A 22563-nucleotide genomic window follows, 5' to 3' on the forward strand; every position below is an offset into this window, starting at 1 on the left:
CCAGTTCCATGCCATGGACACACTGCACAAGAGCGTGTACGACGTCGCCAAGGCCATCTCGGCGCTGGTGCCGCAGGGCGGGCCCGTGCTCTGCAGGGACGAGATGGAGGAGTGGTCGGCCTCCGAGGCCAGCCTTTTCGAGGAGGCTCTGGAGAAGTACGGGAAGGACTTCACGGACATTCAGCAAGACTTCGTGAGTGTCCCCGGGTGGGCTCCGGGCCCCTCCCGGCACCGCTGTGCGCCCCCCGCCCCCCAAGTGTGCCGCTCCCGGGAGGGCTGGGCTGAGAGCTGCTCCTGCCGCAGGCCGGGGGCCCGTGCTGGCCCGCAGTGTCCTCCTGGCGCCAACACCTGTGCCACCTTGAGTTTGTCGGTTGTTGACCCACAGGGCTTCTCCTTGTGCGTCCTTGTCTCCTGTCCCTTGAGAGTGTCCCCCAGGGAGCCCTTGGGATTCGCAGCGCGGGCAGGGCCTGTGCCCTTCGGGACCCCCCAGCCCCTGTGCTCAGCTGAACACGTGCAGTCACGTGAGAGGCGAGCGTGTCTGTCCCAGGTGGGGGGGGCGGGGGCCCCCGCAGGCCGACCGGCATCTGCTTAGGAGCGGCCCCCGCCCGAGGTGGGAATCTTGATAAGCCTCGGGAAGGCAGAAGGGACCCTTTCAGGATAGAGAAGCCTGCTGAGGCCCCCGAGGGGCAGAGCGGAGAGCAGAGTCTGACTCGCTCAGAGTCTGACGTAGGATTAGTTCGCTGAGAGCTTCCCCGAGAACGACAGCCAAGGGCGCCCGTTAGCCCAGCTCGTGACCCCGGGGTCCTGGGATCGAGTCCCACGTCGGGCTCCCTGCAGGGAGCCTGCTTCTCCTCCCGCCTGTGTCTCTGCCTCTCTCATGAATAAATAAAATCTTAAAAAAAAAAAAAATGACAGCCAGAAGATGGGGCTGCTGGGAACCCTTGGGCCGACTTGCATAGCCAGACGCTGGCAGAGGCCACGGGGCTGGGACCCCGACTGAGACACTCTGGCCCCTCTGCCACCGCTGAGCAGTCGAGGTGTAGACAGGGTCTGAATCCAGGACACCACCAGGCGGGTTTCTGAGTCACGGGCATGCGAGGGAGCGGTGCTTGGCTGGGGAGGACCCCACGTACACGTGCCACCCCCTGTCGTGCAGCTGCCCTGGAAGTCCCTCACCAGCATCATCGAGTACTACTACATGTGGAAGACCACGGACAGATACGTGCAACAGGTGAGCGCCCCCACGGGGACCCCGCACCCCACGGGCGGCCCTTCCCCCTCCGGCACCCCAAGGGGCGGCCCTACCCTTCCCACCGTCCTTGACATCAGTTCCACGTTTCCAGAAACGCTTGAAAGCGGCTGAAGCGGAGAGCAAGTTAAAGCAAGTGTATATTCCCAACTAGTAAGTGCGTCGTGCGCGTCCTCGCCGCCCCTGGGGACCGTGGGCTGGGTGGGCCGGGGTCCTCGGACCTCTGGCCGCCGGGCGGGTGGGGAGTGGCTCTTGAGGCACAGGCTCCAGGACTTGAGCCCACCTGGCCCAGGGTTCCACTCTGAGCCCAGCACAGCTCTGGCGGCCAGAGCTGGGGTGTAGACGGGGGCTCGAAGTTCTCCGCAGCCGCTTCCAGGACTGGCGGGGAGGAAGCCGGCGCCTCCTGGCGTGGCCGCGAGGCGCTCCCGTGACGTGCTGCCTCTCTCCCTTGCCCTAAGTAACAAGCCCAACCCGAACCAGATCAGCGTCAATAACGTCAAGGCAGGCGTGGTGAATGGCGCGGGGGCGCCAGGCCAGAGCCCTGGGGCTGGCCGAGCCTGCGAGAGCTGTTACAGTAAGTGCCTGCCGCCCGGCATCGGGGCCCACCCGCAGCGCTGGGCGCCCTGCTCCGTCCCGGGGTCCTGGCCGGGGGGCGGGGGCCACCCCTCCCGGGAAACCCTCCTCGCGGGTGTGCGGGGGGCCTGGGCGGGGCGGCTCAGCGGGCGGGCGGGCGACACTGTGTAATGCTCTCTGCCGTCACTGGTTCTGCTTAAGGACCCGTCTATTTCCAACTTTGTTGTCCGTAGCCGCCCAGTCTTACCAGTGGTATTCTTGGGGTCCCCCTAACATGCAGTGTCGCCTCTGCGCATCTTGCTGGACATATTGGAAGAAATATGGTGGCTTGAAAATGCCAACCCGGTTAGATGGAGAGAGGCCAGGACCAAACCGCAGTAACATGGTAAGTGGGCACCCCTCCCCGCCCCCACGCGTGGCCGGGCGCCCGGCCCGCGGTCATGGCGCTGTGTCGGGGCGGCGCGCCCCCTTCCGCAGAGCCCCCACGGCATCCCAGCCCGGAGCAGCGGGAGTCCCAAGTTTGCCATGAAGACGAGACAGGCCTTCTATCTGCACACCACCAAGCTCACCCGCATCGCCCGGCGCCTGTGCCGAGAGATCCTGCGCCCGTGGCACGCTGCCCGGCACCCCTACATGCCCATCAACAGCGCGGCCATCAAGGCGGAGTGTGAGTGCCGCCCCCCCAGCCCCGGGCTTGGTCCTCGGAGGAGGGGCTCACAGCACGTGGGGCGGCCGGCGGGTATGGGGGTTCTGACCCCGGGCTCCCTTCTGTGTGCCGGGCCCCCACAGGCACAGCCCGGCTGCCCGAAGCCTCCCAGAGCCCACTGGTGCTGAAGCAGGCCGTGCGGAAGCCCCTGGAAGCTGTGCTCCGGTACCTAGGTAAGCCTGCCCCGCCCCAGCCCCGCATGGGCGGCCTGGCAGCGGGCGCCTGCAAGGGAGGGGGCCGGCCTCCGTGCTGCCACCGAGCCAGGCCTGGAGGGGCCCTTGGGGCCTGAGCTGCCGTGGCCCCCGGCCCCCCACGCTTCTGCCCTTGTATTGCTGCAGCACGTGGGGGCTTGGGGGGGGACCAGGGGGGCCTGGGGGCGTCTAGGGGGGCCTGGGGGCGTCCAGGGTTTGGCCACACGGACTCAGGACGGGCTTTGGGCATCCACTGCAGACACCTGCAGGATGGTTCTTCGCCCCCAGCCCAAGTGGACGGCCCATTGCTGCGTGAGCAGCACACACGCCTAGTCTGCAGCCCATGGGGCCCTCGGCTGGCACCCCTGGGCTCGGCTTTGCCCACCGCTCAGCCAGCCATGGGCGGCTTGTCCTGGGGGCTCACCAGGGCGCTTGGGGGCAGGAGGGAGCTGGCCCCTGTGCTGGGCTCAGGGCGGGATCGTGAGTCAGTCCCTCCAGCGTGGAGGTGGCTGACCTTCTGTGAAGGACATTCCAGAACCATGACCTAATCGTGTTCCACGTGGACTCAAGTGGGTTTGGCGTCATCAGATGTCTAGGGTCTGGGTCGGGGGGCTGGGCCTTGCCCCATCTCGAGAGCTACCGGGGCCCGGGGGGGGGTTGCTTGGCAGGTTCAAGCCTGAGCCTGCGGCCGGCCGGCGCTGAGGGGAGCGTGGCCTTGGCTGGGCCAGCCTGGCAGTTAATTCATCACCTGGCCGGCGGCCAGCCCGCTGCCATCAGCTCCGGTGGCCCGGACCTAGACACCTCTGATGGGCTGCTTGTTTATGGGCCTGTGTCTGGAGCCTGGAAGCTGCTGGCAGTCGCCCAGTGATCTGTGGGGCCCGGGCCCGCCTCGCTCTCCCCACTCCTGGGACACCCTGATGGGCAGGGCGGGCGGTGTGCTCCCCCGGCCGGCCCCATGGTCGACCTCCATCGGGATGGGCCCCGGGGGCTGCTCAAGCCATTCCCTAGCCACAGTGAGCCCCTGCTGTTGCTCCCAACAGAGACCCACCCCCGCCCCCCCAAGCCCGACCCCGTGAAGAGCGTGTCTGGCGTGCTCGGAGGCCTGACCCCGGCCAAGTCGGCCCCCGTCATCAACAACGGCTCCCCCACCATCCTGGGCAAGAGGAGCTATGAGCAGCACAACGGGGTGGACGGTGAGTCTCCGGCGGGGCGGCCAGGCGGGGCCTCCTCTCTGGGCCGGCGCGGCCTGCTGGCCTGGGGGTGCCCGGCCGGCCCTGTCGCAGCCTCGCCCGCGCCCGCTGATGGTGTTCTCTCTCCCTCTCTCTCCCGCCGTCGGGCGCTGGCAGGCAACATGAAGAAGCGCCTCTTGATGCCCAGTAGGGGTAAGGCCTGCGGCGGCCGCTGGCAGGGTTGCTGCGCGAGCCCCCGTGCGCTGCCTGTATGTGCTGTACCCTCGCGTGCATGGTGCACGGCGGGCGGCTCAGGGCTCGCCCAGGGGCCAGTCCACGCGGGCCGGGCCGCACCCTGCTTCCCCGCGCTCCCCCGGTTCCCCTGTCGCTGGGCAGAGAGCCAAGTGCGGCCTCACGGGCCCCCCCATCGGACGCACCCGAACGCCGTCTCCTTCCCCGGGGCCTCTGGCTCATGGGGTGTCCCCCTCCTTCCCGGCCCAGTGCCCGGTCAGTGGACTGTCCTCGCTCGTGTAGCCCTGGTGCCCCCGCCGCCTGCCTGTACTGTCTGCCGTCGCGCTGTGACCGCCCGCATGCCGTCAGCCTCTGCTCCCGCGGCTGCCCGCGCTGTGCCTATGACCCTCCTGTGCGCCCTGCCGTGTGGGGGGGGGCTTCGGGACCCCAGCCTCTCTGGTGGGGGCAGATAGGACCGAGCTGTGGGCCTGGCTGGCAGGGCTGGGGGAGGCACGCAAGGCCCAAGGGAATGTCCAGGCCAGGGCCTGACGGGGAGGCACGCCGGGGCCAGGTGTCCCAGAGCGGAGGCAGCACGCTCCGAGTGGGGCCGGACGCCCAGGGGAAGGGGGGAGGCTGGCGGGGGGGAGCAGGGGCCGTGGGACCCTGCCGCCACCCAGTGCCCAGGTGGTTGGCGCTTCGGGAGCGGGCCTCCTGATCGTCCAGGCCGGTGCACAGTCACTGCCCCAGGGGCTCAGGGCCTTGCTTTGCCCCCTCAGCTGGGCGAGGGGCATCCACGGGCTCTGAGACCGCGCCACAGTGAGGTGCTAAGAGGGGTGGCCGTGGTGGCAGCGAGGGGCCTGTGGGCCCCGGAGGCTCTGGCCCCCCAGCGTCCGCCTGCGGCGGGATCCGTGTGGAAGGGAGGCAGGGACAGGGGAAGCAGGTCAGAGGCCCTGCTGACGGAGGCTCGGGGTCATGGTGCGGGCCAGCGAGCACGGATGTGCCCAGAGTTCCCTGCTCACACGGGGCTGGGGAGCTGCTGCCGAGGGGTGGGCCAGGCATGGGGGCCTGCGAGGGGCAGCAGGCAGTGGCCATCTGGCCTCGCCTCGCCCTGGGCCCTGCCCCCTGCCCTGCCCTAGGCCCCCGGTGCCCGGCTGTCTCTCTTCGTGAGCCCCTCCGTGGGGGCTCCTGCCTCCTGGCCACCAGCCCCCCATGGTCAGCCCCCCACAGTCAGCCCCCCACGGGGCCTGCCACAGGCCCCGGTGCTAGTTAGCAGGTATCTTTGCTGCGCTTTGGGGTTTTTTTTGCAAAAAGCCATTAACAAGCGAGGTGGATAAGGTTAATTTGCTTTTATCGGTTTGTCCAAATTGGCGTGTTTGCGCATCTCCTCGGGTCCAAGCATGAGGGTCCCAAGGGCGCCGTTGCTGGGCGCCTCCCCCGGGAGCCCTGGCGCCACCCACAAGCCCAGCAAGCAGCCGCAGCCGGCCTCCTGAGGCGCCCCCGGGAGCCCACGGGCAGGAGCTGAGCTCTGGGCCGGCCCGGACCCTGGCACCTTGGGGCCTTAACCCACTAACCCAGCCCCTGCAGGCGCATCTGCTCCGCACCCGCCCTCCCCGGCCGCGGCAGTGCACGTGCTCCCTGCCTAACACTAACCGTGTGTTTCCTTCCCTCCGCACCCGCCGCTCTGATAGGCACTTACCTGGGTAAGTAGCGCCGGGCCTGGGGGCTGCAGGGCTGCGGCGGCGGCGGTGGCCCGTCCCTCCGCCCTGCCCAGGGCGCCCCAGGCTAGGAGGTGTGCGGTGGGAGGGCTGGACAGCTGCACGCAGGCGACAGACCTCCGCCAAGGAGCGTGCTCGGGAAGGGCTAGTTCTGGAAGGCCGCCGGCAGGACAGGCTCTCGTGCTCCCACGGGCCGTACCGTGTGCTCGTGTGCACGCTCACTGGTGCAGGCGGAGCCGGGGGGGGGGCAGTGGGGTCATCGGGGGTCACCTGGTTTCTCTGCCCGGGTGCCCGTGGCCGGGGCCTGGGGGCGTGTGGACCACGGCCTGGGAGGGTGCCCTCTCGAGCCGGTAGGGTGGCCGCACCTGTGCCCTGGCCTCTCCTAGAAGCTTCCATGTGCTCCTCCGGGGCAGCTAGCCCCGGGGTCAGCCAGGGATGCTTGGAGTCCCTGGGGAAGAGGCGCAGCGCTGTCCGAGGAGGGGCAGCCCCCCGCGGGGTTCTGGTACCACCGTGTTGATAGCCGGGCGAGGCGTTGCCTGGCTACCGTGTAAACCCGGCCTCGTCTGTGGCGGCCCAGCCGGCAGGCGGTCTGCGTGCCAGGGAGCGGGCCGTCACGCCGGGACGCCTGCCTTCTGCCTGGAGCCCCAGAGCTGGGGGGGTCCTGCGGCCTCAGGCTCGCCCGGCGCGTGTGCTAGGCCGCAGCTTGGGGGGGACGCAGCCCCCGCCCTCAGCTGCAGGCCTCACGCCCTGTTCCCCCTCTTGTCAGGTCTGGCGAACCACGGACAGACCAGGCACATGGTAAGAGGTCGAGCCGGCCGCGGGGCGGCGCAGGGCCGGGGGGTGGGGGGCGCGGGCGTCCCCCTCACGCCGCCCCTTGCCGCAGGGACCAAGCCGGAACCTCCTGCTCAACGGGAAGTCCTACCCCACCAAAGTGCGCCTGATTCGGGGGGGCTCCCTGCCCCCCGTCAAGCGGCGGAGGATGAACTGGATCGACGCCCCCGATGATGTGTTTTACATGGCCACCGAGGAGACCAGGTGGGGGCCTCCCCGGGGCGGGCGGCGCGGGCGGGCGGCTCCCCGGGTTCCCCTGCCCCCCCAGCCCCCCGGCTCCCCTGGCTCCCCTGGCCCCCCGGCACCCCGGCCCCCCGGCACCCCGGCTCCCCGGCCCCCCGGCTCCCCCGGCACCCCGCGCCGCTCTGTTCGCAGGAAGATCCGCAAGCTGCTATCGTCCTCGGAGACCAAGCGAGCCGCGCGCCGGCCCTACAAGCCCATCGCCCTGCGCCAGAGCCAGGCCCTGCCGCTGCGGCCGCCCCCGCCGGCGCCCGTCAACGACGAGCCCATCGTCATCGAGGACTAGCGCCCGCGCCGCGCCGCCGCCGCCCACAGCCCGCGCCCCCGCCCGCCGCCCGCCCGCGCCCGCCCGGTTTTGGTAGCGTCCCCCTCCCGCCCCACCGCACAGAAACTGCTCCTCCGGGCCGTCGGGAAGAGGCGCGCCGAGTCCCAGGAGGCCCAGGAGTCGTTTTTAGCTTTGTGTTTACTTTCTGGCCGGAGCGGAGCCGAGGAGCCGCCCGGAGCCCGCACCGCGCTGCGGGCCTCGCGGGCCGGCCGCAGTTCTGTTGTGTTCTGTTGAAGGTGCCATTTTAAATTTTATTTTTATTACTTTTTTTGTAGATGAACTTAAGCTCTGTAACTTACATCTGGAATGTTAGGATCGGCATGGCCAGCGGCCGGCCGAGCTGCCTGGTGGGGTTGGCCCCTGGTCTTTTCAAGTAATTTTCATATTAAAAAAAACAAAGAAAAAAAAACTCATAAAAAGAAAAAACCAACTAGCCCCTCCCGTGTCTTGTGTCCCCTCGTCCCCCGCCTTGCCTCGGGCGTCCAGGCTGTCCCCGGCCCCCAGCACCGCAGGGCAGGGGGGCAGCTCCAGGCCGAGATCGGGTCCTCAGGCGGGAGGACGCTCGGGCGAGGGCCCCGGTGAACACCGTGTGCCCCGCGGCTCTCCTGGCCTCCAGGCCGGGCTGGGGGTTCTGCTGTCCCCTTGGCCCCTGCCCCCCCACACACCGGCCCTCTGTGGGACCTGTCCCAGTGACCCCTTGTCTCCCGTGGGGGTAAGGTGCAGAGCTCGGGGCCCTCACACAGCGGAGCTGAGACCCCGTGTCTGGTGGAGTCGGGGGGTGGCCTGGGCCTGGCCTGGGACCCAGGCGGCCAGGTGCCTGGCTCCGGTGGCCCTGTGGCTCCTCTCCCACCAGGGCGGCCAGCATAGCTGGGTCAGGCTGGCCCCCCACCCAGCTCCTGGCACAGCCCTGGCCCAGCTGTCCGAGGATTTCTGCCCAGAGCCGCAGGGCCAACCAACCCCCAGCAGGTGTGGAGTTTCCAAAGTGAGAATTTGCTCAGATTTCAGCAAATACGTTGTTCTCAGAAATTCTACCTCTGGCCATACCTCTGCACCCACCCCTGCAGGCCGGCAAGACGGGGGCAAGCTGTCTGGCCACCGGAGAGAAGGGTCTAGGGGGACACCTCTCACTCTGTGCCACGCCAGCTGGCCTGGAGGAGGCGAGGCTGGGCCGGGCCCTCCTGGGGTGGGGCCCCCTCCACCTTCCTCCCCCAGCTCTGCCTCCTCCTCCCCCAGTCCCAGCCCTGATGCGTGCACATCTCAGCCACGGAATTAAAATAGAAACTACTTGTGCTCCCCCGCTGGAGACCGATAAGGGAGCCCTGGCCTCCCTGGAGCCCGTGATGGGGCCCCGTAAGGTGACAGGCCGGGGTGTTGAAGATATGGCCCACTGGCCGTGTCGTCTGTAGCCCGGGTACTCCCACCCTGCCCGGGGACGGTGGTGGTGGCTTGGCCGGGAGCTGAGCTGACAAAGACGAGCTTCCTGGGCACCTCTTCCAAACCCCGGGGGTCTGAGGATGGGGTCGGGATCCCTCGGGCCCTCTCCCCCCCTGCACAGAGACCCGCAGAACCTCCAGAGCCCCCGCCCGCCGTCGAGCCCAGCCCGGGGTCCCTGCAGCAGAGCCTAGCCGGTCCTGTGTGCTGTTTACCACCAGTGTTGCCAGGATGCCGAGCCACTGTGGCCCCGGGAGTGGGGGGACCCCGGGGGTCTCTGTGGGCCCTGCCCGCTGCTCTGCACCCCTGCTGCCCTCCATCCCGCTCGCTGGGAGCCTGTCTGCCCTGGCCCTGCCCTTGCTGCGGCCCTCGGTGTCCATTGGTCCAGAACGGCCCTGTCACACCAGGGAGCCTCTGCTCGTGCCCTGGGACTGCAGCTGGGGCGGGTGCCTGTCCCAGGGGCGTCCCCTCCGAGCTGTGCCCCATGGCTCCCCGGGCAGGGCTGGGCCCTGGGCCCCTTGCACACATTCCCTACAGCAGCCCCCTGACGCCCCGCCTCCCCACCCCCATCCCCCGCCTTGCCGGGCACGGGCCAGAGCCAGGGTGCGGCCGGGAGGGGGCCGGTCAGGCTGGTCGGTCAGGCTGGAGGGGACCGCAAGGTTCTGGGCTGTTGTCCTCGGGAATGGCCGTGGCCGAGGGGGTGAGTGCGGGGGGCGGGGGCCGGGAGCTGGGCCTGAGGTCTGGGTGTCAGGCCGGGAAGGGGCTGGGGGCGGGCGCCGGGCTGGGCTGCGCAGGCTGGGTGGGGTCGGCGCACCCAGGGCCCCCGCGTGTGCGCCCCGCGGCGGGTGGGAGCCGGGGCAGCGCCCGCCTCGGTCCGGCCAGGTCCCCCCCTCCCCCCGCCCCGTCCCGCCGCGCGCGTCGCTATGGAAACCGAGCAACAAAGGGACGCGGCGGGGGGGGCGGGGGGCGGGGGGCGGGTCCCGCGCGGGGTCCGGTGCGCGTCCCGGAGCCGGGGGCCGCGGACCCGCCCGTTGCCATGGACACGGCGCCGCGCGGGCCTCGGGGCGCGGGGCGGGGCGGCCCCTCGCGGCGGCAGGTGCGCCCCCGCCCGCCCCCCGCCGCCCCCCGCCCGGCGCCGCGGGCTCCCGAGGCCCCGCCCCTGCCGCGGAGCCAATGGGGCGCGGGCGGCGGGCGGCGGGCGGGGCGGCGCGGCGGCGCGGAGACGGGCGCGGGCGGCGGGCGGCGGGCGCGGGCGGCGCAGGGACCATGGCCTCCAAGTGCCCCAAGTGCGACAAGACCGTGTACTTCGGTGAGTCCCGCGCCGCCGCCGAGCCTTCGCCGCCCGCCCCGAGCGCGGCCCCGAGCGCGGGCGCCCAGGCGGGGGCGGGGGCGGGGGCGGGGGCCGGGGCGGGGGCGGCGGGGTCGGGGCGCGGGGTCGGGCCGGGCGGCGGGGGCGGGGGCGGGGGGCGCTCCGGGAGCCCCTGCGCTGCGGCTCTCCTCGGCCCCCGCGCGGACACGTGGCCCCGCCCCGCCCCGCCCGCGACCCCGACCCCGACCGCGCCCCGACCCCGACCCCGACCCCGACCCCGGGCCGGGCCAGACGCTGCGCCGGGGCCCGTCCGTGCGGGGGCGACCTCTCCCGCAGGCGCTGCGAGTCCCAGCGCGCTCCCGCCCCGCCCCGCCCCGCCCCGCCCCGCCCCGACCCCCGCGCGGCCGCAGCAGCCCCGGGCCCTGGCGCCCCCCACCCCGGTGCCGGCCCGCGCACAGCCGCTCTCGGGGCTCCCTCCCTCCTCCCGACGTGGCCTGGGCGGCGAGGTCCTGCCCTGATCCTCCCGCCGACCCGGCCCCAGAGGGACAAGCGGTGTCGGGGCCGCCCGGGGACCCTTCCCCGGTCGCTGCGGGGCGGGCGGGTCTGCGGTGGGCGCTGGCCCAGGTGGAGGAAGCCACTTGGCCTCCCTGCCCCGGGCGGGAGCAGGAGGTGGAGGGTTGTTTGCTGTTCCCAGAGGGGAGGGACCGGATTTGGCCGCGAGTGCTTCTGCCCTGGCTGGGAGCCGAGGGGCTTCCGGCTGCCTCCCCGGGAGCTGGCCCAGCCTCCGTCCCCGTCCCCATCCCCGTCCCCATCCCCGAGGGGGCTCATCCCTGGGGGGCGGCGTGCGGGGCGGCCCCAGGGTCCTCCTGCCAGCCGCACTGCCCCCGAGCCTGCCCCCTAGCCTGCCCCCAAGCCTGCGCCCGGCCGGGCCCTCCAGGGCTGGGCAGACAGCCGTGTGGACAGGACGGCCGTGTGGACAGCCCGGAAAGCGCTTCTGCCTGCTTGGGCGGTCGCCGGTTCCCAGCAGGAAACAAAGGCAGCTCAGACCCGACCCGGCTGGCTTCTGTCCTGGGCGGGAGGCGCTGGCGGAGGGAGGGGGGCCTTTGGGCTGGGATCCTGCCCATCCCCCAGTCACCCCCCCCAGCACCAACACCCTTGAGCTGAATGGAACCTGGGCCAGGACACCCAGAGTGACCTCCGAATGCCTCGCCTTTGTGTCCCGAACAATGTGCAGCAGCCCGGTGGGGAGCCGGTCCCTTCCATGCCACTGGACCCAGTCCATTCCATCCTGGCAACTGGGCTGCTAGTGTGCGGCCCCCTACCCACCCGGTGGCTCTCAGGGTCGTCCCCTGCCCCCACGTGGCCCTGTGCTCAAGCTGGCCAGTGTGGCCTGGCCCTGGCGGCCCTGGGCTGCAGCTGCCACGGCCGCCGCTGGCCAGCAGGAGCCCTGGGAGAGGGAGCGGGGCTGGCAAGGGACCCAGGCCCGCCCTGGACACAGGACCCCATGGGCAGAGCAGCCTCGGGGAAAGGGGTGGGGCGGAAGGGGTCCCGGAGGCTGGCCCTGGCCTGGCTGGGCCCAGCAGGTCCTGCCAGGGCCGTGGGGAGTTAGCACCCAGGGCCCCGAGCCCGGGGCACCAGCAGCAGCACCCATGGGCGTCTGGGGGCAGGGAGTGAGCCGGCCAGCCGTCGCTGCCCACCCTCGGGGAAGCTGCCGGCAGCGTGCGTGAGGGGGGCCCAGGAGGCATCTGTGGGGCCTCGGCCTCCTGCTGGAGGGCCCAGGCCGCCTCACCTCCTCCGCCCTGAGGCTTCTGCTCAGACCCCTTCCCTTCGGAATTCCGGCTTGGCTCCGGCCTTTCTTCCTGCCCTCTCCTCCACCGCCCTTCCTGCCCCGCTCTCCTGGGGGGGCCCCCACGCTTCCGCGCATTGGGAGGTGGCGCAGCGGGCAGGGTGGGGAGACGGGGGGTGACCGAGCCCTTAGTGGCCAGTCACTGACCCTGAACGTCAGCCAGCAGCTGGACGCAGTGTGGCGAGGGTTCTCCCCATCTAGACAGGTGGGCATCCTGTCCCCGGGGGTGGAGCATCCAGAGGCTCTGCAACCCCCACGCCCCCTGCTTGCTGCTGGGCGGGGACCTCTGGCAAGTTAGGGCCCAGCTGGAAGGGTTCAGGGACCTGCGGGGGGGCGGGGCCAGGTGTGTGTGAGGCAGGTGTTTGAGGGAGGACTAAGGTGCTAGGACTGGGACCTCGCGTGGGCAGCGAGGGTGACCAAGACCCAGCAGGGGAGCAGGGACCCCGAGGAGCAGAAGGTGGTTCTGGCGAGGGGCGGGTGCTCCGGGGCCCAGGTGGGGGGCGGGGCAGGACGAGGGCGCTGCAGCCTCGGCCCTGACCTCCCCCCCCCCGCCCTGCCCCCCTGCCCCCAGCGGAGAAGGTGAGCTCCCTGGGCAAGGACTGGCACAAGTTCTGTCTCAAGTGTGAGCGCTGCAACAAGACGCTGACTCCGGGGGGCCATGCGGAGGTGAGCCCCCTGCCCTGGGGCTGCGGGGAGCAGGGCGGGGAATCCTGGGCTCCCCCACCCTCAGGCCGGGCCTGTGGCTGCGGGGGCCCAGCCCTCACCCGGTGCCCCCCTGCCTAGCACGACGGGAAGCCGTTCTGCCACAAGCCCTGCTACGCCACGCTGTTTGGACCCAAAGGTGAGCTTGGGTCACCCTCCTCAGCCTGCGAAGCCTTCTGGCTCCGGGAGGCCTGGCCCCTCCCCGCAGTCCCCCCCTTCCTCCGTGCCCTTCCCAGGAATCTACCCCAGCCCTCGGCACCCCCGCGAGGGCCCTTTCCCGAGCAGGTCAGTGGGGTGCGCCAGGCCGCCGGCCACTCACCCCACAGCGCCCGCCACCCGCAGGTGTGAACATCGGGGGTGCCGGCTCCTACATCTACAACAAGCCCTCTGCCGAGGGGCCACAGGTCACCGGCCCCATCGAGGTGCCTGTGGTCCGGGCTGAGGAGCGCAAGGCGACTGGTCCGCCCAAGGGGCCCAGCAAAGGTGGGCTGGGCTCGGTGTGGGGGGGCGGGGGGGTCCTGGGGGGCTGCCCTGCCCTCACCGCTCTTCCCCCCCAGCCTCCAGCGTCACCACGTTCACGGGGGAGCCCAACATGTGTCCTCGCTGTAACAAGAGGGTCTACTTTGGTGAGTGACCTCGCTACCGCCGGGGGGTGGGGGTCTCCCCAGGAGGGTCTCCGGCATCACCGTTTTCCCCCTTCCCAGCCGAGAAGGTGACGTCCCTGGGCAAGGACTGGCACCGCCCGTGCCTGCGCTGTGAGCGCTGTGGGAAGACGCTTACTCCAGGCGGGCACGCGGAGGTGAGGGGCCGGGGCAGGGGTGTGGGGCCGGGCAGGGGTGTGGGGCGGGCGGCCGGCGGGTGCTGCCCCCGCTGCAGAGCCGCCAGAGGTGCCTGGGCCTCCACCGAGCCGGCTGCAGGTCGCGGCTTTGAGATCTTGAAGGCCGCGGCCGAGGGGTCCGAGGGGTGTGTGGAGGTGGCAGGTGCGGGACTGGCCGCCCACTGCCCGTTCTGCCCGCAGCACGACGGCCAGCCCTACTGCCACAAGCCCTGCTACGGGATACTGTTTGGACCCAAGGGTGAGTGTGGCCAGGAAGGTTGGGGTTGGGGTGCCCCACCCCGCCCCACCCGGCTCCCCGCCACCTTGCCGCCTCTCCCCGCAGGAGTGAACACGGGAGCCGTGGGCAGCTACATCTACGACAGAGACCCCGAGGGCAAAGCTCAGCCCTAGGGCGAGGGCCCGTCCGCCTCCCGCCGGCCTGCTCCGGAGCCTGCTGCTCGGCCCGGGGGCAGCCGCTGCCCAGTCCGGCCCGGCGCGTCCTGCCTGCAGGCCCAGGGCCCGGTGCCGCGGGTGGCGGCCTGCCTGCCCACGCCTGTTGCTCTGGCCGCCCCTTGCCCTCTTGTGTCCTCAGGGTCTGTGCCCCTCCTCTGTGTGTCTCGTGTCCCTGCGTGTCCCTGTGTGCCCGTGGCCCCGGTGGGTCTCCCTGGGGTGGCCACCCCACACTCCCCCTCTTGCGGCCCCAGGCCTGCCCCACAGTATTACTTCTGCTTCCCTTGCCAGTGACGGCCACAGCCACGCTCTTCACGGTGTTCCCCGGGGGGCACCGAGGGCGTCCCCGCCAGGAGCCCTCCGCCCACCTCCCGCACCGCCTTGCAAGCGCTTGTCTGACACGCGGCTCACGCTTACCGCTGAGATTTGCTGTCAATAAAAGGTTTGAGGATCGGGGGACCTAGTGCTGTGTGTCTGGCTGTGAGATGGACGTGAACCTAGGACGGCATCTCTGTGTCCCATCCACGGGTGCTCCCGGCACCTGCGGGCGGGCTTCTGCTGGCGCTGGGGTCCCGCTCCCCGGGAATGCCAGCCGTGGGCACCGGGGCCGGGAGGGGTTAGCGTGGGAAAGAGCCCAGGGCCTGGCACGCGGAGGAAGGGGGGCAGGTGGCCGGAGGAGGGGCCGTCTGCGGGTGTGAGGGAGCTGGTGGGGGGGGACAGCGGGCCTGGATGGGGAAGGGGTGTGGTCATTCGTGGGGGACAGAAGGCAGCACGGGGCTAGGACCCGGGGCCCTGAGTGCCCTGCTCAGGGGCTCCTGCCCGAGCAGCGTTCCTGTGTCTGGGTCGGCAGGGAAACTGCAGTCACCCCGCTCCCCAGGCAGGCCCGCCTGCGGCTCTGAGGACCCCGCGCCCGCCGGCTCCTCCTATCTGCTGCCCAGCAGAGGGCGCACTTGTCCTCGGCTCCGAACCGGGCTGGGCTGGGGCCGAAAGCGGGCGGGCGGCGCCGGCCCTGCTGGGCCCTTGTGCCCTGCACCCCAGGACCAGCTCCCCGCGTCCCAGCCCTGGCCCGGGCGCCTCCCTGGCCCACCCTCCGGCCCCAGGCTCCACGTAGCTGAGCCTGGCTGCGGTGGCCATTGTCCTGCGGGCAGCCAGCCGTGTCCCTGGGGGTGGATCGGCGGGATCCGGTGTCCGGCGATGCCAGGCCGCCCTCCTCCCAGGCGGTCCAATCCCGGGCCCACCGTGGGCCGCAGTGTCTCCTCCCACCTGGCCGGCCCGGGAGCGCAGCCAGAATGTGCAGGGCAGGTGGCCCGCGGGGGCGGGGGCGGGGGACACGCTGGAACAGGTACCCCCAGGGCAGCCGGGGAGCCTCGGGCGGCCACAGGGCCCTCGGGGAGCTCCGTGGACGGCCCCCACCTACCGGCTGGGGGAGGCGTCCTGAGCCCCGCCCGCCCGCCCTCGCTGCGGGTCGGACGGGAAGCGCCTGCCCCTCCCCGAGCGGAGCTGCAGAGGGCACGGCCCGGGCCTCCCTCGGGAGCCTCCAGTGGAAACTATGCGGGGACCGACGGGGTGGGCGGCGGGGACGGCCCCGGGGGAGACGGGCCCCAGGCCTGCCCGGGACACCGCGCGCCCAGCCCCGGCGGGGAAGGCGCGTCCCACTTCCTGCGGGCGACGATGACGCGCGCCCTGTTTGTTTCCCAGCGGTTGTCACGGAGACCGGGGCGGCGCCACCCTCGGCCTGGCGCGTCGCTAGGCGTGTCGGGAGGACGCCCGCGCCCCTGCGCTGCCCTCCGGCGCCTCGGTGGCACCCGCTCCAGGAAGCTCGGGCGAGTCGGGCCCTCCGAGGCCGCGGCCCCTCCGACGGCCGCCAGCCAGCCACGGCGCCCGCAGAGGCCAGCGCACAGCCCCCTCCCCGTGCCAGCCCGCCCGCTCCACGCTCCACGCTCCGGCCGCGGCGGGGCTCTGCAGCTTGGGGAGGCCCGGCCGTGTGCCCTGGCCGCTGTCCCCGGTCTGCTGTGCAGTCTGCTGCCTGCACCTCCCTCGGCCCCGCCCCCTGAGGGCCTAGACCCCCGCACGGCCCCCTCCAGGTTCCCGACGGTCCCCCCGCCGCCCCTGTAGCATCACATCCCCCTTTCCCCTGCCCGAGGCTCCCTGAGGACCCACCCAGCTGAGGCCCGCTCCCGACATTTCTTTAGGACCTGCCTAAGGACCCCGGGTCACAGCCCCTAGCCGTGGGCCCCAGGATCCGGTGTCAAGAAGTCAGCAAGCGCTGGTGACCTTGGCTCTGGGCTGCCGGGGGCTGGGCCAGGTGAAGACTGGCAGGGCACCAGGGCCGCAGGTGTAGGCAGCCACTTCCCGGGGCCTGGCCGGCTGCCGGGGTGGGAGGCTGGGGCTCGGGCCCACCGAAAGGCTCAGCTGCTGGACTCGTGAGGCCAGAATTTGAGGCAGTTCCACTTGGGCTTTGTCTCCAGGACATGGATCCTTGGAACGAGGCTCAGCTTCCGTGGGGGACGAGGGTCACCCCAACTGGCCAGACTGGCGCCCATGCGGGGCTGACTGAGGGAGCTCAGGGCTGGCGGTGCCATCCTCCGTGCCACTCCCACCTCCAGGACAGGAGGAGCGGGCGGCCCTCTCACGTGGCCCGGGTGAGGCCCAGGTGGTCAGGAGCAGAGTCCTCCTGCGAAGGTGCAGCGCCCCAACCCCTCTCCTGCCTCAGGGCCAAGGAGCGGCCACGGATGGGCCCAGCAGACCCGCTCTGGGGCAGAACCTCAGAGCAGGCCGGGGGTCCCGGGGGACAAGCTGCTGAAAATAGGCCCTGGGAATGTCTGAGTGTCCATGACTCAGCTGGGCCTGGGGAGGGCAGGGGAGTGCACACTGGGGAGGGAGCCAGCAGCTGCCCCGGGGCACTTGGCCCTTGAGCCTTAGGAGGGAGCAACCTGGGCAAGGCAAGGGTGGGGCGGGGGTGTGTGTGGAGGGAAGGGCTAGCGGACAGACGGACGGAGGTGGTCTTGCTTGGTGCACCAGAACCCCGCAGCTGCCTCCCCCAGGTCTCGGGGGTCCTGGGGTACCCCCATGCTGTCCTGGGGCAAGGCGGGGCATTCTGGGCACAGAGGCAGCCTGGGGCCAGCAGGCGTCTGCGTCCTGGCCACTTTGTGCCTCCCGCTCGGACACGGCCCCTGTGCCTGCTGGTAGCACCGGGGCGCAAGGTGGGGGAGGCCCACGGTGTCCTCCATTGTTCAGGCACCAAATGCCATAGCGCCCCCCAAGGAGCGGGGCCAGGGGGTGGGTGTCTGGGCAGGGCAGATTTGGGTCTTGAACTGGCCCCCTGAGCCAGGTCAGCGCTCCGACCCCCCACAGGTGCGTCCTGAGCCAGGTGAGCTGATGGGAGTAGGAGGCCTTGCACCTGGGGGAGGGGGCAGATCTCCAGGGGAGGCTGTCAGGGCCCTGACTGGTACCCAGCCGAGCCCAAGATGGGGGTGCTCCCGGACATAGAGTCTGGGGGGTGATGGGGACTGCAGCTGCTGAGGGGTTCCCAGCCCCGCCCCAGGGCCCAGCAAGGTGGGTGGGAAGCTCCAGGGACTTGAGGATCATGCCAGTCTGTGGCTGATGATTTTCGAGGGTTCCAGGGAGTGTGTGTGTGTGAGAGTGTGTGAGTGTCTGGAAAAACTGTGCTGTATACCAACTGGAGGGCCAGGCGCACGGCCCTTGGCCCCCTCTGGCATCCTCCCATCACTCTGCAGTCCCGTGACCATGGCAACGGGGAATAACAGCAAGGCAAGCTAGCAAGAACCTCATCAACCGTTTTCAAAGGGGGGGCCTCCCCCATGGTGGGCGCGGTTGGAGTCGCAGTGGGGGTGGCAACCCTGGGGCGCGGTGGGTGGAGAAGCGGACAAGGCTGGCTCATGGCCTCCCCCCGCCCCCGCCTGGAGCCTTAAGGTGGGCTGGGGGTGCAGGCTGGGTGGAAACATGGGGAAGCAGCCGGGGTACCCAGACAGACGCACTCATACACGGCTGTGTCCATGGCACCGGGACACACGTGGGCACAGCCTGGCACCCTGTGCGTGGCCCATCATCGGGGCGGGGTGGAGGCAGCCCTGCCCTGGAGCCCCAGGCCTGCAGCCAGCACCCCCGTGCAGGGCAGCCTTCTCAGGAAGCTGCAAGGGGGTACACGTGACATGAGTGGGAGTACGCACGTGGCTGGAGCCCCGTGATCCTCTATGAGAGAACCCCCCACACCGCGTCAGCAGTGGTCTGGGGCCTAGGGCCCTTCTGCTGCAGCCCCTGCCCCGATGCTGCACCCCCATGTCTACACTGCTGTCCTCTGCTGTGTCTGTTTCTGAGTGTCCATCTTCCCGGCCTCCACGTCCTGCTCTTCCCCATCTCGGCCTCTCTCCAGCTCCTGGAGCCGGGAGACGGGGAAGTCAGCCCCCCACACCCCCACCCCGTCACCCCTCCTGTCTGCAGCAGCAACAGGCCAGGCAGGGGAGACACCAAGGGACGGGTGGGGCCGTGGGGGAGGGCGGGCTGGTGGGCTTACCTGCAGAAACCGTGCCGAGGTGCCCCAGCGCCGGGCACAGGGGCAGTGTCCATGGGTGGGAGTCTGGGGGCTCCGCCAGTGCGTGGTGTGCACCCCTGCTCCTGAGGGCGACGGCCAGCCAGCCACTGAGGGGTTCCCAGATGTGGTGCCAGGCGTGCAGAGTCCAGCTGTGGCTTCAGGAAGGGAGTCGGGGGCGGGGGGGCGGAGCTGGGGGTGAGTAGAGGGCAGCCTGAGGAGCAGGAAGTGAGGGTGTGGGGTCTAGGGCGCCATCCTCATGGGGGGCTGGCCCTGGAGGTGGTCTCCAAGGCCCTTGAACCACAGGAGCTGCCACCCCCACCCCAAGCCAGGCTTGGGGGGGCAGAGGCCAGGCGGGTGGGGGCCGGGAGTGGGGGAGCCCCTGGTTTCCTTCCTGTCCCCCAGCGACAGCCAAGGGCCTATGATGGGTCAGTGGGCAAAGCTGCAGTCACCGTGTGCTCTGTGGGGAGGCAGGCGCCCCGGGTCCCGTTAGAGGATGGTCTCCAGCACCTTCCATGAAGATGCCGCCTGGAGAGGCCCAGGGCCTGTTTTGTTTTGAGAGACGGGTGTGTCCAGGGTAGCCAGAGGGAGGGACCCGTGGAGGAAGGGCAGGAGGGGCAGACTGGCTGGGGTCCGGGCAGAGAGTGACCCCAAAGCCCTGGATGGTGCTGCTGCGGCCGGAGGTGAAGGGTCCACAGAGCCCCGGAGGGAGGGCGCCGCTCCCCAGCAGCTAGAGAGGGAGGTGGAGAGGCTGCCAGTGACCCGCAGGGAGGACAGGGCCGGGATTCCCCGCAGGCCAGGCCGTGCCCAGGCCGGGGCTACAAGGCGGACAGGAGCCCGCGCCCCTGGGCGCTCCCACCCCGGGTGCGTGGAGGCCGCCGTCTCCACCCGGCGCCAGCCCCCACCTTCCCTGGGCGGGGGCCCTGCACTGCCCCCGCCGTGCCCACTCGTGCGCTTCCCACAGAGATAAGGAGCCCCTCCCTGGACGAGATGCCCTGGGCGCGGCCGGTCGCGCCTTCCCCGACCAAGCCCGGCCCGCACAGATGGCGGTGACACCGACGCAGGGGACGCCCCGACTTGGAGCCCCCTCGTCCAGGTCCCCCGGGGCTGCTGTCCTGTGGTCTCGCCGGCAGCAGCGGGGTGGGGGCATCCAGGCTCCGGGAGTGAGGAGGCCGGAGGGGTGGTTTTGGAGCCGCGGCCGCCAGGCTGAGATGCCCCCGCAGCTTGTCCCCGACCCTCTGCGGGGACACGGTCGGGGCGGAGGAGCGGGCCCACGCCGGTTTGCGGGGATTTGCACTTTAGCGGTGACTCGGCCCCTCTCTGGCTCCCAAGCATCTGGGGGCTCGGGCTGGGAGCGCCTTCCCGACCTGGGGAGCCCTCTCCCTAGACCCCTGCAGCCCCCGGAGGAGCCGCCCCCTCGGTGCGTCCCCAAGGACCCCCGCGCGCCCCCGGCCCCGTCGGCTGGCCCGGGTGCTGCCCCGAGGCGGGGGTGGACCGATGACCTTTCCTAGCTGCTTGGCCTGGAACCAGGCCCTCGGGTCCAGGTCCTCGACTCGGGGGCGGGGCGCGAGGGGGCGGGTCTCGAAGGGGCGGGGTCTTGGGGGCGCTGAAAGGCGCGCGCCCGGCCGCACCCACCCAGTCCCGCTCTCCCCTGCTCCTGCCCTGACGTGCGCGCCGGACCGAGCCGCGATGCCTAAGTGCCCCAAGTGCGACAAGGAGGTGTACTTCGGTGAGCGCCCCCGCCCCCCCCACCCGGGCCCCTCCAGGGCCGAGCGGGCGGTCTCCCTGGGGGGCGGGCGCGCCGGGACCCTGGGGCCGCCGGGCTGTGCGGGGGACCCGGCGTCGGAGCCCTCTGCCCCCCGCGCTGTGTCCCCCCTCGGTCCTGCTGCTCCTCCCTGGCCCCGGTCACCCCGTTCCCTGCCGTTCCCCCGCGGCGCGCCCTGGGTGGGGACCGCGCTCGAGCCGCCCCTCCCATCGCTAAGTGGAAGCAGACGCGGAAACCGGCGCTCGGGGCGCGATCCCGGGTGCCGCCTCCCCGCCCCGCGCCCCGGGGCCCACCCGGGAGGGAGGAAGTGGGAAGTGTCTTCCCCGCCTCCGCCCCAGAGAAGGGCGCCCCGCAGGCCGCACCCCTCCGGCCGCCCAGCCAGGCCCCCAGCCCTGCCCCCCAGCGCCCCCTCTTAGTTTGCCCTGGGGACTGGAGGTGGGCACAAGGGCCAGCTGGGACCCTGGGCGGGCGCGGGTGGGAGCAGGGGCAGGTGGGGGAGGCTGGTGTGCCCTGTGACCCCGTAGCAGGGTCTCACCCTGGGGGTGTCTGTGCCCCTGCAGCTGAGCGGGTGACCTCTCTGGGGAAGGACTGGCATCGGCCTTGCCTGAAGTGTGAGAAATGTGGAAAGACGCTGACGTCAGGGGGCCACGCCGAGGTAGGTGGGGCGCGCAGGGGCAGGGGCTCAGGGCTGGGCAGCGCCCACAGCCCCTCACGGCCCTTCTCTTCGCAGCACGAAGGCAAGCCCTACTGCAACCACCCCTGCTACTCTGCCATGTTCGGGCCTAAAGGTACGCTTCGGGCCCCCACCCGCCCCCCAGCCCCTGGCTCCCCCTAACCTGCCTACTCTGTTTTTCTGCAGGCTTTGGGCGGGGCGGAGCCGAGAGTCACACTTTCAAGTAAACCCAGGTACACCCCCACGTCCCCCAGCCTTCGGCATGCGGCCCCCACTCCTCAGCGAGCTCCGAGGCTCGCGGGCCCGCTCTCACCTGTCTCCGTGTCTCTGCACAGGTCATGGAAAGGCCATCCCCGCTGCCCACCAGGCCACACCCTTCCAGGCTGACGGCGGGCCTCATCCCCTGGCACCCGGGGCTCCCCTGTAGACTCTCGTGCCCTCAATAAAGCTGAACGCTCAGAAGCCCTGCCTGTGTGTGCTGAGGAGGTGTGGGGGGGGGGAGGCTGCAGCTGGCCCCTGTGACCCCAGGCCCTGCCAGGGACACTAGCTCTTCCTGCTGCGGCCAGCCTTGCTGCCCCCTGCCCTGGTGGCTGCTGTGCGGGGGACCGCCGCAGGCCGAAGCCTCCTCCACGGGGCAGGCGGCTGTGTACCCTGGAAGGCCCCAGGCGGCTCGGCTGTCCAGCGCCCGGACCCGCAGAGGTTCTGGGATGGGGCCGAGGGAGCGCCCACACTTCAGTGGCAACGTGAGGCCTCCAGCCGGTGGGCGGTGGCCACAGGGTGCATCTGCTGTGCTCGCACAGTTCCGGTTTTTGAGAAGCTCTGGGGGAGTTGGGCTGGGGAGTCCCTGCGTGCTCTCCCCGCTTCCTGCCGCACCCTGTCCCCATTACCCACCCGCCCCGTGTGCCAGGCGGGCCTCGTTCCCGTGGGGGTATCGCCTGGACGCCACCACCGCTCTCCCCCACAGCCCTGCACTCCGAGGCCCAAGCGGCCGCCAGCCACCAGATGGGGAATTTGAGGACTGGCTGGGCAGTGTGCAGTTGGGGGGTTTCTGGAAACTCCCCTGTCAGTTCTGGGGGCACCTGCAGGCTGGGCCACACGGGAGCCTCCCCATTCCCCGCCCCCTCCCAGCCGGTCGGACTCCGGCCCGCAGAGGCCACCCCTCCTAGGCCTCGGCCCTACCCCAGGATTTGCTGGTGGCCGTGGAGGCCTGACCTGGACAGTGTCGGGAGGTTTCAAGGGCCAGCTGCAGGGGGGCTCACGGGGCCTCGGGGGTGGAGCCAGAGCCCGTCTAGGGGGGCGCGGTAGGAGGGAACAGACGGTGTAAGGCGAGGCAGGGTTTCTCGGGGACCGCGAGGCGGGGGCCGGGGCGGGGGCCTTGGAGACTCAGCGGGGCTCGGCCTCCTGCGGGTTCAGGGGCTCACAGCCAGGTGGGGCGGATGCAGGGTGACGGCTGAGCCTCCACGCCTGTGGCCAGAGGGCGGCCCAGCAGCGAGGACACGGGTGGGGGAAGAGCCTCCCACGGGAAGGCGCAGAGCGGAGCCGCGGAGCCGCGCGGCGGGGGCGGGGCCAGGGTGTGCTCGTTGTCCCGACGGCCGCAGGGCGGGCGGCAGCCGAGGGGGCGCGGGCGGGCGGGAGCGGGGCGCGGGGAGGGGCGCGGGGGGTCACGCCCGGGGCCCGCGTACCGCAGGCAGCTCGCCGGCTCCCCTGCCAGGGCCCGGGCGCCGTCCGAGACACCGGAGACGCGGCCGCCCCCCGCGCCGGGACGTCGGGGGCACGGCCGGGCCCGGGCAG

General features: G+C 71.4%; 3 protein-coding genes across 8 annotated transcripts in view; all 3 read left to right on the top strand.

Annotated features, from left to right (window-relative positions):
- MTA1 (metastasis associated 1) overlaps nucleotides 1-7660 on the top strand; it is a 28678-nt gene extending 21018 nt beyond the window's left edge. For 2 of the 5 annotated variants that reach the window (XM_072762525.1, XM_072762523.1), the window contains exons 10-22: nucleotides 5-193; nucleotides 1157-1231; nucleotides 1344-1402; nucleotides 1708-1823; nucleotides 2056-2207; nucleotides 2300-2489; nucleotides 2612-2701; nucleotides 3760-3912; nucleotides 4066-4101; nucleotides 5808-5819; nucleotides 6601-6632; nucleotides 6718-6869; nucleotides 7041-7660. In XM_072762525.1, coding sequence (XP_072618626.1) covers nucleotides 5-193; nucleotides 1157-1231; nucleotides 1344-1402; nucleotides 1708-1823; nucleotides 2056-2207; nucleotides 2300-2489; nucleotides 2612-2701; nucleotides 3760-3912; nucleotides 4066-4101; nucleotides 5808-5819; nucleotides 6601-6632; nucleotides 6718-6869; nucleotides 7041-7191 — 1407 coding nt within the window. In that variant the 3' untranslated portion in view covers nucleotides 7192-7660. Of the gene's footprint in view, nucleotides 1-4; nucleotides 194-1156; nucleotides 1232-1343; nucleotides 1403-1707; nucleotides 1824-2055; nucleotides 2208-2299; nucleotides 2490-2611; nucleotides 2702-3759; nucleotides 3913-4065; nucleotides 4102-5807; nucleotides 5820-6600; nucleotides 6633-6717; nucleotides 6870-7040 lie in introns of those variants that run through there. The other 3 variants (XM_072762526.1, XM_072762524.1, XR_012002342.1) reach the window with 2 other exon arrangements.
- Nucleotides 7661-8877: 1217 nt separating this feature from the next.
- On the top strand, nucleotides 8878-14241 carry CRIP2 (cysteine rich protein 2). Of its 2 annotated transcripts, none has more exons than XM_072762527.1 (8): nucleotides 8878-9361; nucleotides 12388-12482; nucleotides 12600-12657; nucleotides 12861-13001; nucleotides 13076-13144; nucleotides 13223-13317; nucleotides 13537-13594; nucleotides 13679-14241. In XM_072762527.1, exons 1-8 carry the CDS (start codon nucleotides 8893-8895, stop codon nucleotides 13744-13746), a joined length of 1053 nt encoding a protein of 350 aa, XP_072618628.1. In that variant the 5' UTR covers nucleotides 8878-8892; the 3' UTR covers nucleotides 13747-14241. The 2 variants fall into 2 exon arrangements, with proteins under 2 accessions (XP_072618628.1, XP_072618629.1); XM_072762528.1 differs by lacking the exon at nucleotides 8878-9361 and adding an exon at nucleotides 9819-9970.
- Nucleotides 14242-19906: 5665 nt separating this feature from the next.
- Nucleotides 19907-21234, top strand: CRIP1 (cysteine rich protein 1). Its single transcript, XM_026012554.2, has 5 exons — nucleotides 19907-20063; nucleotides 20660-20754; nucleotides 20830-20887; nucleotides 20959-21005; nucleotides 21108-21234. Exons 1-4 carry the CDS (start codon nucleotides 20024-20026, stop codon nucleotides 20997-20999), a joined length of 234 nt encoding a protein of 77 aa, XP_025868339.1. The 5' UTR covers nucleotides 19907-20023; the 3' UTR covers nucleotides 21000-21005; nucleotides 21108-21234.
- Nucleotides 21235-22563: the final 1329 nt, after the last annotated feature.

This window comes from Vulpes vulpes, chromosome 6 (assembly GCF_048418805.1).
Source record: "Vulpes vulpes isolate BD-2025 chromosome 6, VulVul3, whole genome shotgun sequence".
In the NCBI taxonomy this organism is placed as follows: Eukaryota; Metazoa; Chordata; class Mammalia; order Carnivora; family Canidae; genus Vulpes; species Vulpes vulpes.